At 40.2% G+C, this 17,058-nt stretch overlaps 1 protein-coding gene across 4 annotated transcripts in view; it reads left to right on the top strand.

Annotated features, from left to right (window-relative positions):
• The window catches only part of DAAM1 (dishevelled associated activator of morphogenesis 1), a 181,568-nt gene that overhangs the window by 122,079 nt on the left and 42,431 nt on the right, over nt 1-17,058 (top strand). For all 4 annotated transcript variants that reach the window (XM_005685918.3, XM_013967213.2, XM_005685917.2 and 1 more), the window contains exons 4-12: nt 2,164-2,235; nt 7,748-7,842; nt 9,795-10,128; nt 11,120-11,230; nt 11,349-11,452; nt 12,605-12,671; nt 12,886-13,003; nt 13,642-13,780; nt 14,064-14,122. In XM_005685918.3, the coding sequence (XP_005685975.1) occupies nt 2,164-2,235; nt 7,748-7,842; nt 9,795-10,128; nt 11,120-11,230; nt 11,349-11,452; nt 12,605-12,671; nt 12,886-13,003; nt 13,642-13,780; nt 14,064-14,122 (1,099 nt within the window). The remainder of the gene's footprint in view (nt 1-2,163; nt 2,236-7,747; nt 7,843-9,794; nt 10,129-11,119; nt 11,231-11,348; nt 11,453-12,604; nt 12,672-12,885; nt 13,004-13,641; nt 13,781-14,063; nt 14,123-17,058) is intronic.

Raw genomic sequence — 17,058 nt, 5'->3', positions numbered from 1 at the left:
TTGGTTCACAGGTATGAGTTTGTCTTGGCTACTGTAGCACACACACGTCTGTAGAGCACCAGGAAATTACACAGGGGAAACTGAAGATGCATTGCTAAAATGAAGGACTCTGAGGATCACCCTGCTGGGGATATAGTGATAACACTTTGTATTTTTACGAGAAGCTTTCACATACATTAGCTCATTTGATTTTCTCAGCACTGAGGCATGTAAAATAAAATGAAGCTTTCTTCCCCTAATTTTTACTGCAGAATCTAGATCTGCTCTTAATCCGTTTACATTATTTTAAAAGCATTTTCAAAGTATAGAGAGTTTTCTCTGTGTATTAATCTTAAGCTTCTAAAATGATCTCTCTTCTGTAACCATGAATGTTAAACCTACAACAGTCTGTCATGGGGCCCCAGACGTGGGACGTGATTTTGTTGTAGTTTTGGAAATTTGCCCTAGTTTTAGGCAATAGAAAGATCTGGCGCCTTCTATTTCATTTTATAGGTTCAAATACCATTGAATATCACTGTGGGTTTTGGCTTGCTGAATACCTTGGTAGCAGTAGGGTTTTGCTAACTTTAATACATGATTTTAAGAGGAGAGAAGGGTTCAGCATTTATACTCCCATTGTAGCTATTTTATTAACATGTTAAATAATAATCAGGGGCTGTTCTAAAAACTCATCAAATTTCCTTAGCTTTTAAAAGCCATGAAAGTGAAATCCAGTCCAACTTCAAAGCCTCTGCTATAGCCTTTGTCCCCGTCATCTGGCTTGTTCAATCTCCAGATGAAATTCATGCAACTCCCCGAGTTTGGATATCAGTTACTACCAGCCTTTAAGGCACTGTGAGCAACAGTTACTTTACCCCTTTCTTGTGACTACCTAAAGAAGAGTTTTGAAATTGTTTCTTTTATCTCACCAGAGTAGACCTGCCTACAAAGATTTGTTTAGAGAAAGTTTGTTTCTTTTCTTTTAAGTAAAGTATAGGACTGAAATTAATAGCCCTACCTTGAAGCCATTATTCCAAGGATGGGGATCCAGATACAGTAAGCAGTAGTAGCTACTTCATTGTCCGGTACAGCTCTGTGTGCCTAGAACAGCACTTCTCCATGGACACAAGAGGTATCAGGTGTACTAAGGTGCTCTCTGAATGTGAGGCTAGAGAAGAGCTGGAATTTTCCCCTTCAGGTTTGTTTTGTCACACAAATGACTTAAACTCATACAGGTTTGCATGGAGATCTGTCACCACAAGGCCATCTTCAAGTGGACTTGAGGCTCTGAAGGGACAGAAGCTACCGTCACCTGATTTGGGGGGAAGGTGTGGGCTCAGGTTGACAAAGATCTTCCATCCACAGAAGCCCTAGGGACTCTGGTGCTGACTTCAAGTCACCCTGGTTTGTAAGGTGCAACGATTTAGGAATCGGTTCCTGAATTCCTTGGGTTTCAGTTCTCTTCAGCTCAGATATTTTCTTCCATTACATTTTCTCAAACTCAGAAGCTGTCATGGCATAAGGGCTGGACCTGGGACAAATGTGTGTTCATTTTGTTGCTTTCCATCCGATGTTGGGCTTTATTTTACCTCCTCATCTGAAGCAGTACCTAGTTTTGGTCACCTCAAATGAGACCCTTCTTCAAAATATTTACTGTCTACTGGAGCCTGAATAAACCAACTGCAAAAGTCTAGTTAACAACTGGCCAAATCCCACGGTCATTTTTAAAGACAACTTCCCCTCTTTTGTGAGTTTCGTCCAGACGTGTAATCTGGCAGTAGTGTCTTTAGCGCCACACAGAACCTAGAGGTCCTTTGTCCTTGCAACAAACACAGTCCCCTTCCCAACGTTCCTGCTCCCCTGAAGGAAAACAGCATCATCTTAACTGCGTGTGGCTATGTTCTCATTTCATCTCCCCTTGCTCCCTGGTTCAGAAAACGTACCTTTGTCACACCTGATTCTGACTTCAGCACTATCTGTGGAGATTGGATCAGGAGTACCACCTTGGTCAAAGGGACAGTTTGGTGATCTAAAGCCAACGTTAAAAGACAAATATCTTACATCTCCGTGTCTTCTAATGGTTTGTGTGGGCCATTGTCTAGAGGCTCTGGAAGTCAGATGTTTTTGTGACCATTGTGTATATCTGGTGGTATATCACTTTTTTTTTTTTCCCTGTCTCTTTAGGACCAGGAAGAAAACAAGGGAGCAACAAGTTGGCCTGAGTTCTACATTGATCAGCTCAATTCCATGGCTGCTGTAGGTATCCTTTCTGTTCTCTGACGCAGTTTAAAATGCAAGTTTAGTACAAAGCATGAAGTTGCATAATAAATTCACTTAAGTAAGAACTACCAAATATCATTATCTCTCCAAAGTCCATTCCAGATGTTCAGCGTTGGGGGAGAAAGGGGAGGCAGGAGTGATACTTGGCAAAATGATTATTTTTCAGTATGTTTTATGTAAAATCAGCACATACTAAAATATAAGTGAGTTTAATGTTATTGGAGGAAATGTAATCATAAATCTGGCTTCTGTTCAGCTTTAACTTGCAACTGGTCTTATCAATCATGTGGAACTTGGATAGGGCAACACTATTCTAAATGCTAATACCATTTAGAAATAGTACAATGAAACTGTCCCTTCACTGTTCTCTTCCCCCTCCCCTGTTTTTTTTTTTTTAAACTGAGGGCTTTCTTGGGTTCTTGGTCTTATAGGGTACCAAAATATTCTTTTACTCATATAAATAATAAAAATTCATGAAATAGGTGGTTTAATGAAAAGGCATAATAGTAATAATGCTGAGATGTCCTTGGGAGATCCTTGGTAGGTGGATTTTTGATTTAGTAATTGCTAAAAAGGTGTTCTCAGTGTCTAAAATGCACATTCCAGTCACATGGATATCTCTGCGATGTCAGAGTCTTGCGCTGCTTGAGGGATCCAGCAAAGATACACAGCAGAAAGCACATCATCAGCATTTGAGTCTTAATAGCTTGAATCCTGTCCATGTGGATAAAAGTTGGAGGTTTCCCACAGCAGAGCAGTCTTTGCCTCTGTGGGCACACTTCTGTATCTGTCAGGTTCAACTCTGAGTTTACTCCATTCAAGCAGCTGACAACTTCCATGGTACTTTCTCTCTCGCTCCCTTTCCTGCTGTCCCCAGGGTCCTTGGGGAGAATTCATTTCTTATCATTTAGAGCAAACATTCTAGATTGTCTAGTATTTTGATGCTGCTAAAAAAGGTAAAAACTGACTAGAATATGTGAATCATTCACACTTCTGCTAAACTTTCAGAGGCCTTGACTTTTTGTAACTTCCTCTTTTCTAGCTTTTCTTTTGATGAGGCTTCTTCTGCTGTCACACCATGAATAAAATAAACAGCCTGGCACATGTGAACAGAGCTGTATAAATTATAGAAGGAACTGCATAAGCTTTTTGCCCCCAAGGGTTTCTCTAAAAGCACAGCAGAAAAGAACAGAAAGTAACCACTAAATCCTTCTACCAGGCATCCGACACAATGATGAGAAAAGGGTGATCTCAGCTTTCATATGAATGTGTTAACAGAACATGAGGCTTGTGAGGGCCTTGGGGGATTTTCTCTCCATCCGCCTGAGCAATAATAATACAGAGCCATTTGCATTTCCTGCACGTAAAGGTTATTTCTGAAATCTTGTTCTTAGCTGTTAGGGGGGAAAAAGCTGTCAGGCAGGCTGTCTCTCTTTCTAATTAAGTCAGCCTTATTTGATGTCTAACATGGAAAGTTGCTCCTTTGTTAATGTATTCATTTCTATGAGCGGAGAAGTATGAGATAACTGGGTTTTTTCCTTTCTTCAAGTTTTAGGGCAGTTCAGTTAATCTGTCCTTTAGTGACTTACTCCATGCCTTGTCTTGAGTTGGCCTGGCTTATTTCCTGTACTAGAAGGTCCCCGATGTGCCAGTTTGTAGCACTTCTTCAAGAGCCTCCCTTTTCCTTCATCCAAATCCTTGGACTACCTTTTGCTACATTCACACATCATCTACATTCAATTATACTTGCTTCCTAGTCTAAAGCCCTCTCCAAGAGTATCTCCAGGCCCTTAAATATTAGTGACTTTGCTCTTCTTTATGGACATGAGTGTGAACAAACTCTGAGAGACAGTGAAGGACAGAAGAGCCTGGCAGGCTCCATGGAGGGTTGCAAAGAGTCGGACTTAGCGACTTAACAACGACAGATGCATTAAACACCAAGCAAAGCTTTCTTCTGCTCCTTGAAGGACAAAGCTAGCATCTTCTCAGGGATAAGGGTAAAGGCATTATAACAATTGATGAAATAATCAGGCCTTAACACTTCTGCATCTATAAAGGAGCAAGGAGGTCTGATGAGACCAGAAACCCTTTGCTGAGTTTTCTGTTTTTCTCACCCTATTAAGTGGCCACTGCCTCCTTAGAGGTCTTACTAACCTCTCTGGAGAATTCCTGACAACGGAAATTCTGAGACATCATCCCTGGGGACTTGGAAAGGCACATGACTCTTCCTGGTCCTTTCCTGGCTTGGCAGCTAAGCTCTCTGGCTCTGCTTTGGGAATTGTTGAAGGGGTGTTTATCCACATCTTCATCGTCCATTGTCTTCAGCACCAGCAGCGGCTGTTGCTATTTAGTGTGTGCCATGTGACAGGCAGACTAACAGGCACTTTACATGCTGTTTTAAATCCTTACAAGCACCCTCTGCTCTAAGTGCTACTTATAGATAAGGAGTCTGAGACTCAGAAAGGTTGCCTTGCCCAAGGTCATCTCATTTGGAAGTGGTAGAGCTGGAATTTAAGCCTATCAGTCAAGCCTATCAGCTCAAAGACTCCATTCCAGCTTGCCTCTCACTAGCTAGGTTTTTAAAATCCTTTATCACTGTGGAAATCCCACGCCCCACCTCCCAGCTTTTCTGAGGTGGGACAGGCATCTGCAGAGTCTGATAAACAGTCCAAGTTGAGAACCACAGCACTTACTGGTCTGTGAAGCCCTTTGTGGAACAAGCGCAGTTACTTTATGGAAGCCTCGTAACAAGAATTCTTTGTTCTTTAAAGGACCCCTGAGCGATCTGTTGGCTTTTAAAGAGTGAAAAACAGTTTAATAAAAGGAGAGCGTGTTCCAGAAGGGCCTGGACTTTCTTGGTGTGTGGCTTCTGTGTGCACTCTCAGGGAGCAAGGATGTGAGGTGATGAAGTTCTATGTGCTTAGCAGGTTGGCTTATTGATTTCACACCAGTGAAATGTTTCAAAAAGAAGCTTACTTCCAGACTTTCCCAGCCAGGGATGCTTTCTGTGCCTGGTTTGTACATCTCTCTCCGCCTTGCATGTTCCAGTGTAAACCTCAGCCGCTTTGACTGGAGGAGCGTCTGCTAGGACACACTCTGTCCTTTGCCCGCTCCTCAAATGAGCAGTGATTTAGTAAGTGGTTTGCACACCCACGGAGGCCACCACAGCCCTGTCCAGTGTATGCCAAGGTGCATCCTGGCTGTTTGGCGTAGCAGTCATCTTAGGAAATGTAAGCATATCCTCCTTTTCTATGGAAAACTGCAAATTTAGACTTCATAATGTGAAGCTTGAAAACTTGAGACTTCATATAAATTATTTTATTTTGAAAAGTCACTTTAGAGTATCAGGTTCATCTACATAGAATCGATTTTCTCAATACAATAAACAATCTTAGATTCAACTCTAATTGTACTGTGCACAGGAAAGAGGATAATGTCTTCTGTTTTGAGAGGAAAGTAATAGTTCTTATATTGGGAAAGGAAATTCTAATTTAAATTTCTTTTCATGAAACTCCCAACTCCTCTAGGGAGAGACTCAATGTAGTCTGCCTTTATTTGGAAGTTCACCCTTTCCTAAGATTGTTAAAAGGATAGATATGTGCATCATTATATGGTATTAATGAACCACAATAAGAAATGTATTTAGTCTTTAATTTGGGAGGTTTGGGTGACTAAGCTTAGGAACAAGAAATGATGTTCATAAAAGTCTTGATCCTGGATTGTGAATTTTAAGTGATTGCTTGAGAGTCTAAACAAATTCAGCTGTGCCACAGGAGATTAAACGGACTTGGCTAGATTTGTGCTAAATTTTCCAGGATATGGGTCTCACAGAGCCATGAAGAAATCCATTGGCTCTTTGCACACACAGCCTCTTCCCCTGCCATCCTCTGGTGACAGCTGTCAGGGCACATCTCTAACAAGGGAACAGCTTTAGCAGAAATAATTCAAGTATACAAAACAAGACTTTACTGATTTTTATTTCAGTTGCTATGAATGACACTGATATATGTTTGCTTTGAGCTTTACTCTCCTAAGTGTGAAGTCAAATTTAGGTTTTAGTTAACAGTTACTTAATGCTTGTACTGTTAACATGAAAAAATTAAGTAAAGTCACCCCTTGATGATGTGTGGTCCTGAAAGAAAGGGAGAGACTGTACCATTGAGACATATGAATAAGAGCCAAATGTTTTCTTCAATATCCCAGTCTGTTTCCCAACCATGCATTTTATCAGAATAGATAGCAGGTAAAAACACTGAGACTGGACAAGCACATGTTAAAAGTAGGAAGAAGGCAAGAGACCTGTGGTTCTGTGGCTGGAGGTACCTAGGGCCTTAAGCCTTGGGATACTTATAGTACCAGGCTTCCCTGGTGGCTCAGTGATAAAGAATTCACCTGCCAGTGCAGAAGGTGCGGGTTCAATACCTGGGTCAGGAAGATCCCCTGGAGGAGGAAATGGCATCTCACTCCAGTATTCGTGCCTGGAGCATTCCATGGACAGAGGAGCCTGCTGGGCTACAGTCCATAGGGTTGCAAAGAATTGGACACCACTTAGTGACTCAACAACAATGACTTTTAGTACACGTAGGTGACCATGAGGTAAAAAGAATGAAAACAACTTTTTAACAAGTCTGTGAATCTTACTAGCATTCATGACTTTGTGATACCAACCGAGATCTGCTTCCTAGGGTCTTCCTCTTTGAAGTGAGGTCTACAGACTGCAGCATCAGCTCCATCAGGAGCTCAGCATCTTTGGCTTCACCTCAGATATGCCAAATCAGGACCCACATTTAGCTTCCCCAGGAAGTTTGTATCCTTGTTAAAGTTTGAAAAGTACTGCTCTAGTCCTGGGTAGGAAGAGAACATACACACACACACTCTCTCTCTCTTTCTCTCTCTCCTGATTTCCAAATGATGTTGAATCATTTCTAAAACTTAAGCATTTACTCTGAAGGAATTGTCTATCTTTGTGTCAAGTCGAATTTAATCATTCTTCTTAAAAATAATTTGATGTAACAGAAAGTGTAAAAGATTACACTTTTTGGCTGAGGAATGAGAGATAGCATGGGAAGATTGCTGCCTGCCTCTGTTTGATAGTGTGATAGTTTCATTTCATTGTCAGCATGTTATATTTAACTACAAGTCTAATCTTTCTATCGAGTATAAATAGTAATATCTTCATCAGAGTATAGTTATAGAATAGTTAGTTATATACGTGTTTGGAAAGCTTAATCTCTACTAAGATTTCTCAACAGTTTCTTAAAACTTTATTTAAAAATTCAAAAGAACTAACTTGTAATAGAGAGAATGATTGTGTGGAATTCTTGGTGCTTTTGCTCTACCTGCTGGCTTATAGTAAATCTTAGTTATAGTCTCATTTGATTGTTTGTATTAAAAGTGATAGTAGCATGTACTCTGTGGGCTTGTTTTGCTTGTGCCATAATTAAAACGTATAATTTAAAGAAGTTACTTTATACTTTTCTTTGCATAGAGAAAATCTCTGCTGGCTTTAGAGAAAGAAGAGGAGGAAGAGAGAAGTAAAACGATAGAGAGTTTGAAGACAGCACTAAGGACGAAACCAATGAGGTAATGTTTTACTAGGCAGCATGTACTACTTGTCTCTCTTCGTTTTCTTCTTTTCTACTTTCTTCCTCTTTTCTTTTTTCCCTTCCTTTTTCTTAATTTTTCTGTAATAGCCAAACTTTTGGGGTAGTCTTAAAACCATGTAATTAAACCATGGATGAAAGACCTTACACATTGAACATTCACTAAAGTATTTTTCTTCAACTAAAAAAGATGTAGACAGGCATGAAGATGGCTAAAGGTGAAAGTGGCAGACTGACAAGTGTTGGTACAGATGTGGAGAAATTGTGGCCTCGTTCATTGATGGTGGGGATATAGAATGGTGCAACCACGTTAGAAAACAGCTAGACAGTTCCTCGGAATATTAAACATTATGTTGCCATATGAACCAAACAGCGTTGCTCCTTCTTGATATATAGCCAAGGGAAGTAAAAATATGTCCCCTAAAACCTTATATGTGAATTTCAGCATTGTTTATAATAGCTAGAAAGCTATCCAAATTCTAGCAACTGATGAATTCATGAGTAAAATGTGATATATCTGTGTAATGGAATACTTTTCAGCCATAAAAAGTAGTGGAGTACTGATGCATCCTACAACATGGATGGGTCTGGAAAATATTTATGCAAAGTGAAAGAAGCCAGACACAAAAGACCATATATTGTATAATTCCATTCATATGAAATATCCCAAAAAGGCCAATCCATAGAGACAAAAAGATAAGTGGTTGCCTGGGGTTAGGGAGAGAGGGAAGTGTTCTTCTAGGGTTGATTAGGAAGGGGTAATGGTTTTCTTGGGGTAATTAAAATGTTCCAAAATCAGATAATGAACATGATTGTACAACCCTGTGAATGTATTAAAAATCACTGAATTATAATTTTAAAAGTATGGATTTTATGGCATGTGAGTTATTGCTTAGTAAAACTGTTAGAAAAGATGGATTATCATCTACTGTATGCCTCCCACACCTTTATTAATGCCGTTAAGGTTTGGTAGGATATGGGGTGCTACAGGTGCATTTCATTAGAATAAGATCTAGCTCTTGGCTAGATCTTGGCTAGATCTTGGTCACACGGTTGGATGAAATGACTGGAAAATAAAGATTCCCTATATTTGACTATAAAATGATAAGAAAAATCTTCTGATTTCTCAAAAGTTATATACAGTTGTATGACAGAAGTTTTCTAGCCTACCCTAACTGTTTTCCTCTGTATATGTGTTCTGAATGTTAGTGGATGCCCAAGGCTAAATAAGTTTGGAAATTTCTGGAGTAATCTAGGTTTTGTTACTTTGAACTTTTCAAAAGGCTTAACCTGCAGATGTACATTGTGAATTATTCTCATTGATTGACTTTAAACAAGTGTTATAAATATAAAAATGTTAGTATATAGTAATCAAGTATTGCTTTTATTAGTTTTATATATTGGGATTCCATATAGCATGTCATACAAAAGGAGGGCTTCTCTGTGAAAGCTTAGGAAAATAGATTATCATTTGGCAAGTAAATATCCTGGAGTTTAGGGATGCTTTTTGACTTTCATTGGTGTGGAGCATGGTTGAGTCAGTGGTCAACCCTTAAATGTGCCTGGAGACTGGATGCTATCCTAACACAGGATCAGCAGGTGACTTTAACCTAAGGCAGATATCTGAGTGTCTTGTTCCTCGTTTCCTATGGTTATAAGGTCTGTTAATTGGTTGTTTATATCAACTAAGATCTTTTCTAACTCAAATGGAGATTTTTTTCACACTTCTGGTTAGACCTGACCATTGGGTCTGTGCCAAGGAAGAGGCCTCCAATTAAGAAGACTTCATCAATGTAAGCCTTCTGTTACTTTAGGAACTACATCTTCTTACTTTCTCCTGACCACCACCCCCCTAAACTTTTCTCTTAAGGGCTATTAAAGAATTCCAAAGAGACTTAAGTCTGATGCACTTTAACCTTCTTCTCATGACAGGTTTGTAACCAGATTCATTGACTTGGATGGCCTGTCTTGTATTCTCAACTTTCTAAAGACCATGGACTATGAGACCTCAGAGTCTCGAATACATACCTCTCTCATTGGATGTATAAAGGCGCTAATGAACAACTCTCAAGGTCGGGCTCATGTCCTGGCGCATTCTGAGAGTATTAATGTTATTGCTCAGAGTCTGAGCACAGAGAACATTAAGACGAAGGTGGCCGTGCTGGAAATCTTGGGCGCTGTGTGCCTGGTTCCCGGGGGCCACAAGAAGGTTCTGCAGGCCATGCTGCACTACCAGAAGTATGCCAGCGAGAGAACCCGCTTTCAGGTGGGTGCTGCCATGCCACATCTTCATTCCTGCCTCATGACAGGTGCCTTTCCTGGCCTGTGGGTGGTGGTGGTGGGGGGGGGGGGGAGGGTGCCTAACTTGAAATTTCCCCCTGTAGTGAGCATTCATTGTAGTGGCTTCAAGTATTTCCCTCCTCTTGGGTAAAGAGTAGAATATTCTTTCTGTAGTTGGTCATATGGGGTTGTGGATTTCCAGTAGTCCTCCCCTCTTACCTGCAGTTTTACTTTCCACAGTGCTAATGACCCGTGCAACTGCTGTTTGAAAGTATTAAATGGAAACTTCTAGAAATAAACAATTCATAAGTTTTAAATTGTGCAGCTGTTGTGAGTAATGTGATGAAATCTCATGCCATCCTGCTCCGTCCCTTCCAGGATGTGAATCATCCCTTTGTCTAGAATACACACAATTTATACACCACCCAGCTGTTAATGGAGGAAAAAAACAAAGTCTATATAGGAGTATATGTAGGGTTCAGCACTACCCACGGCTTCAGACATCCAATGGGGATGTTAGAACACATCCCTTGTGGAGAAGGGAAGAATGTTGCACTGAATTTAAAAATGTAGCCCGCCCTCCTTTCTACACATTATATAATACACTTTTCAATCCACTAAATGGGTGTTCTCTGAAAATTTAACAGATTACCAGTCTTGATTTAGGATCAATATAAACAGTGAAATTATATCACCACGTTTTTTTATACTCAGAAAAAGCAAGTTAAATTAACGAAGCACAACCTTTTGTGTTAATACTTTGTATACATGTATGTATAAACATATATGATGCAAGAATTTTGAAAGTAGAGTTTTTAGGACTAATCTTAAGAAAAAAGGTAGCTTTCTATGGATCGATGTAATTTTGACTCAACACAAGATTTTAAAAATTAATTTCTGAGTATTAAAAAATTAATAAAATGAGAGCAAGATAGTAACTGTTCAGTCCTTTGTTTTCACATTTGTATCCTTGGTAGACGTTAATTAATGACTTGGACAAGAGCACGGGGCGGTATCGAGATGAAGTGAGTCTTAAGACTGCCATCATGTCCTTCATTAATGCAGTGCTAAGCCAAGGCGCAGGAGTGGTAAGAGCCTTCTGTGTCACAATCTAAAACATATTATTAAAGAACAATTAAAAAAAAAACTTACAAGTATGTTCTCTAAAGAGCTTAAAAATGTATTCCATCACCCTTCTACTTTCAGGAAAGTTTGGACTTTAGACTTCATCTTCGCTATGAATTTCTGATGTTGGGAATTCAGCCTGTAATAGATAAATTAAGGGAACATGAAAATTCAACATTAGATAGGTAAGTCACACTGTTACGACAGGAGACAGTTCATGTGTTTTCCATATGTGTAGTGCCAGTCTGAACTACTTGTGACCTAAGGAAGTTGAGCCAGAATGTTAGACCAGGTAATGACGTTTTTATTAGTAAGACTTTCTGCATGAAAGAAGCAGCGGATTGTGTAGAGAACTTAGTGCGGGTTTTGAGATTAAATGGGAATCCATATCCTAGTGCTGCTGCCTACTTGCTATGTGTTCTGATCAAGGTACTTAATTTTTGTGAACCTTACTGTTTCTATATCTGAAGAAATAGTGATGATGATGATGACATTATCTTTAAGGGCTCTTCCGAAATATTCCTGTAAAACATGTGGAACCACATGGCATCTTTGATAGACAATCTGTGAATGTTAATATCCGCTTCCCTGTTCATTTGCTTGTCTGCAAATTTTACGATTTCTAACATACCCTACACGTTTGCAGATCTTTCCTGCTACCACTCTTCTCCCTCATTCATGCACACCACCATGCTTCTTTGCTTAATAGTCTACGCTCATGTAGACTTGCCGCAGGGCATTTGCACCTGCTGTTTCCTCAGCATTAAAACATTGTCCCACAGATGTCCAAATTGCTTGTTCCTGTGCAGCGAGATCTTTTCCAGTCACTGTGCTCACATTCTTTACCTTACCGCACCTCCAGTATTCTCCACTCCCTTTACCTGCATGTATATGTCTCCACAGAACTAATCATCCCCAGTATCAATAGTTAGGGGCTCAGTAAATATTTGTATGAGTAAGTGAAAGGCATGACCATTGCTTTGTAATCTTTAATTCAGTGGTCAAGCAAGTTACTTATATGGACCTATTTTTCCATGATGAGATTCTGTGAGTAGAATCTGGACTTGGTTGCTTTTGGATTGTAAACTTTTATGAATTGTCTTCTACATGCCAGGCCTCCTAGGCTTTTAGATTTGTCTCTTGTAATGATCTCATCTCAGATACATGATGTCTTTTTTCCTTAGCACACAGTTAAGGGAAGGCATTCTAATTCTGTTGTGATACTTCTTTTAGATATATCTCTGGAATTTAAGGAAAGGTCTTAGTATTTATGTCCTGATTCCTATGTGTTTGTGTTTAGGATGTTCTACTTTTAGTAAGTTGTCTTTGTCTTTCAGGCATTTAGATTTTTTTGAAATGCTCCGAAATGAAGATGAGCTAGAATTTGCCAAAAGATTTGAACTGGTACGTATACTTACAATTATTCTGTTTTGACTCAGCAGCTCACAAATTTCCCGGTTGTAATGTGTGTCATAGAGTTGTGTAATGTAAGAGCAAAATCTCATTTCTGTTTTGCTACCTAAGTGGCAGGATTAGGTTCTGTTTGCCTTGGATTTGCTTACCTTAGGAATTGAAGAACTTGAATGCTTGATTTAGATTTCTTTTTTATATGAAACAGGTTCACATAGACACAAAAAGTGCTACTCAGATGTTTGAGCTGACCAGGAAGAGGCTCACCCACAGTGAAGCTTACCCTCACTTCATGTCCATCTTGCACCACTGCCTCCAAATGCCTTGTGAGTGTGTTTGTGATTTACATTGTTTGTGAATGTTGGGACATCATTCAGAGGTCTCTGTCATCTGAACAGTGGGGCTTAGGTTGGGTGTACACCAGGGTTTCCAAACCTTGGTTTTGTGACAGCCCAGTGTGTCTGCGAGCTTCCCTGGTGGCTCAGTGGTAAAGAACTGGCCTACCGATGCAGGAGACACAGGTTCGATCCCTGGATCAGAAGATCCCTGGAGAAGGAAATAGCAACCCATTCCAGTATTCTTGCCTGGGAATTCTCATGGACAGAGGAGCCTGGTGGGCTACAGTCCATGGGGTCTCAGAGTCGGACATGACTTAGTGACTAAACAACAACAGCAAAGTTGTTGCACAGTTTAAGGGGTGTTGTAAAGCTCTCAGAATAAAATGAATTATACCTCACTTTGATTTTAAAAATAAATATATGCCTTACAACACATGTAGAAGGGGATAAAAATACCCCTCAATCATGTAAATGATCAATGATCACTGAGTGTCAGATTCCAGATATTTGGGAAGGGTAGTAAACATCTGTCTGGTTCTGTGACTCTTGTGGGTGCCCCTGTTGAAAAATATTCATTAAAGTTTTGAAACCACTTGAAGTATTTCCACTGTTCTTTTCTTTTTTAGACAAGAGAAGTGGCAACACAGTTCAGTACTGGCTACTGCTAGATAGAATTATACAGCAGATAGTTATTCAGAATGATAAAGGTCAAGACCCTGATTCCACACCTTTGGAAAACTTTAATATCAAGAATGTCGTCAGGATGTAAGTTGCTTCTTTTTGCTGCCCTTGAGATAACAGCAACAATGTAAGATATTTGTTTTATCTTACTCCAAAATAGCAGGGAGAACTAAAGTGTTCTGGAGGTCAGATATGAGTTCCTATATGTACACATGTAATATATGTGTGTAACTTCTGGATTTAAAATGGGTCTCAAGCATGCTGAGGACTTGCTATGTGTTAAACAGTTTTTGTACCTAGAGAGCACGCATTTAGCAGTCAGTCTTTTGTGCTTTTTGTAATGAATGCTCCTTTAACTATTATACAGGTTGGTTAATGAAAATGAAGTTAAGCAGTGGAAAGAACAAGCAGAAAAAATGAGAAAAGGTAAATGATGAGGTTGTGTTACTGGTTATTGGACAGCTAGCTCTCCTTACTGTATATTTTAGAAATTTGCATTGATGCTTCTTATTGACATTGGTGCATAAACAGCCTTTCCCCACCATCATGTCTTAAGGGCAGTGCCTAGTTTTTCTTGAATCAGACTATCTTAGTTGTCATGTTGATTCCTCAATATTTTATCCTTTTATTATAATCATCTGCATTTTTTTAAGCATGTGCTGTTCAGTATTCATTAATTCAGATTTTCTTAACTACCGTTCATGCCAACCTTCCTCATAACTGCTCTTTAAAGCACACTGGATTTTAAGAAATATAATAACGGACACCCAGGGATTACCCAGAATTTTAAAAGCAAAGTTCAAGCCACTTGGTCTCAGCAGTCCAATTCTCCATTTGACCTTAATTTGGCATCAGTTATAAAAAGAGAAATCATGCAGAAAATCACTGACCATTGTAGACGTACATGTTGTGAAATGTTAACAGGCCAGCTATTGATGAGTGCCTCAATATGTCTTTGATATCAACACTTAGCATCAAGTAACTTGGGGGTCATGCCCATCACCATGACAACAACTCACAGAATGGATGGAACTTTTCTCCTCCTTCAAAATTAGCAAGTTAAAGTTGGACCTTTTGAGAAAACAGTCATACTCCTGGCCACTACTCTTTCATTATGCTGGCACATTGACTTCCTTTTCCCTATCCAAGTGATGCATTCATACCAGTGACATACAATAGCACTCGCCCCGATATTCAGTGTGTTGAAAAGCTAGTCCACAGATGCTAAAGCATTTCCTTTCCTCATATCACATTTTGTCCATTGAGCAGAAAAGCAGTCTCACCACTGGTACTGGAAAATACAGAATAGAAAGTTCTGTTTTATTATGGGTTCCTCATATGAATTCAGATTGGTCTTAAATAAGTGGGGTTGGACATACATTTTTATAAGTTAATTCCAGAAACTTCTACCGAAAGAATAGAGGCACTGGTTTACCCTAACTTGTAGGGTAAAGAGAGAGTTACACCAGAGAAGATGGTCAATGAATGAGTGAAGTTTTGGGGATATACCCTGAAGCCTGGAGACTCAGGTGTGTGAGTTGAAGAGAGTACTTAGGACATAAGCTTGGGAGTCACTCAAGTGGCAGGAATGTCCTGAATGGCTGCCAGGTCAGGTGCTATACTGGGCTCTGGGTCTGAGTCTCAGACTGCCCCTGACTGGTATGTGAGTAGGCTAAGTCCTTTACTTCTCCAGTCTGTCTCTGCAAAGTCAAGCTTGAACCGAATAGGGTTGTTGTGAAGATTAAAGGAAAAATACAAGGACTTTAGCATAGAGCTTGGCGTTTATTACTTGCCTAATGAATGGTAGAGGGCTTCCCTGATGGCTCTGTAGTAAAGCATACACTTGCAATGCAGGAGACCATCTACAGTGCAAGAGACGTGGGTTTGATTTCTGGGTCAGGAAGATCCCCTGGAGAAGGAAATGACAACTAACTCCAGTGTTCTTGCCTGGGAAATTCTATGGACAAAGGAGCCTGGCTGACTACTGTCCATGGCATCTGAAGACTTGGACATGACTTAGCAATTAAACCACCACCAATAAATGGTAGACTATTTTGTAGGATTTAGGCAGTTGAGGTGGTACTAGGGGAAATGGCTGAGGTCAGTCAGAGAAAAGTTCCCAAGCCCTGTCCCTGATCTATAGAATAGACTCCTGCAATGGGATCCAGGGGTTCTGAAATGTTAGTTTCTCAAGTGGTTCTGAGGCTTGGTCAGATTTGTCAAAGGCTAGTGACCAGTGATAGGAAGTCAGGTCTTAAACAGTTGTCAATGAGGAATGAACTGGAGATAGGAGGAGGAAAGGGAGATACAGTGGGGTAGTTTTTAGATGTTGCTGAAGAAGTCAGGGAAGCATGCGTAGAGAGGTAGACGTAGGTTGATGGTTATCTTAACTCCAAGGCTGGTAAAATCCAAGGAGTTTAGTGACTTGAACCCTTCTCTGCAAACTCTGACTTTGGAGGACTCAGAAGAGAAAAAGTAAGAGACAGAGAAAGCAAGCATTTAAATGTGTTATCAAATTCAGAAACAGAGCCCAACTCTGTATAGCTCTGTCCCAGTGGGTTCTCTCTCTAGTGGGTTTATTGATATAAAAAGACTAGGGATTGGGACCAAGTATTTGAAATAAAAATGTGCAGCCTAAACCTCACTAGTCCTCTTTTCCAAAGAGCGTCACTCTTGTCAGTGCTAGTCAGCAGGTGTGCTGGCAGCATAAGCAAACATGCGGAATGGGATGCATTGTTCCATGATAGCATTACTGGAAGAGTCAGTGGAACCACAGCTAAGAGCTAAAATTTTTCTTCTGTTACGTTTCTCATGCTCAGCAGGTAATCCTGCCCTGAAGGTGTTTAATGCTGAGATGATAAAATTTGCCCTCCCAAATTTTAATAATTGTTATGCCAGAGCATACGGCACTTCAAGTCCATGGGGGCCCTCGAGGGGAGTGGGAGCAATGGCTTCACATTGGGACAAACCCCGCAGCCACATTTCCTCCCAGAGCAGGATCCTCCCTTTCAGGCCCTCCACTAGTTGGACCTGAGCCAGCGAACCTAGCTAATGAACACTGGCCTTCTCTCGTTCCCATTTTTAAGTTGTGAAAAGAAGTCCTATTAATAGTCACTTTCCATTAGGTGACTAAAGGGCCATTTCTAGGACAGAATTCTGAATTAAATACCAAGCAGGCCGTGTTCACCTCCACAGATAGTTGCCCATGCTTGTGTCCCCTCTTTGACACTGTGACTGGAGGGCCTCTTCCGCCTTTTACAGATGCAGTTGATAAAAGTTGTTTATGCAAAGGCCCCTCCAAGCACGAGCACCATTGAGCCCATGAGTTGCTCCCTTCGATGGAGAAGAGGAATGATATTTGC

This window comes from Capra hircus, chromosome 10 (assembly GCF_001704415.2).
Source record: "Capra hircus breed San Clemente chromosome 10, ASM170441v1, whole genome shotgun sequence".
Classification (NCBI taxonomy): Eukaryota; Metazoa; Chordata; class Mammalia; order Artiodactyla; family Bovidae; genus Capra; species Capra hircus.
Note: the sequence above shows the minus strand (reverse complement) of the source record. Positions and strands in the feature narration are given on the sequence as shown.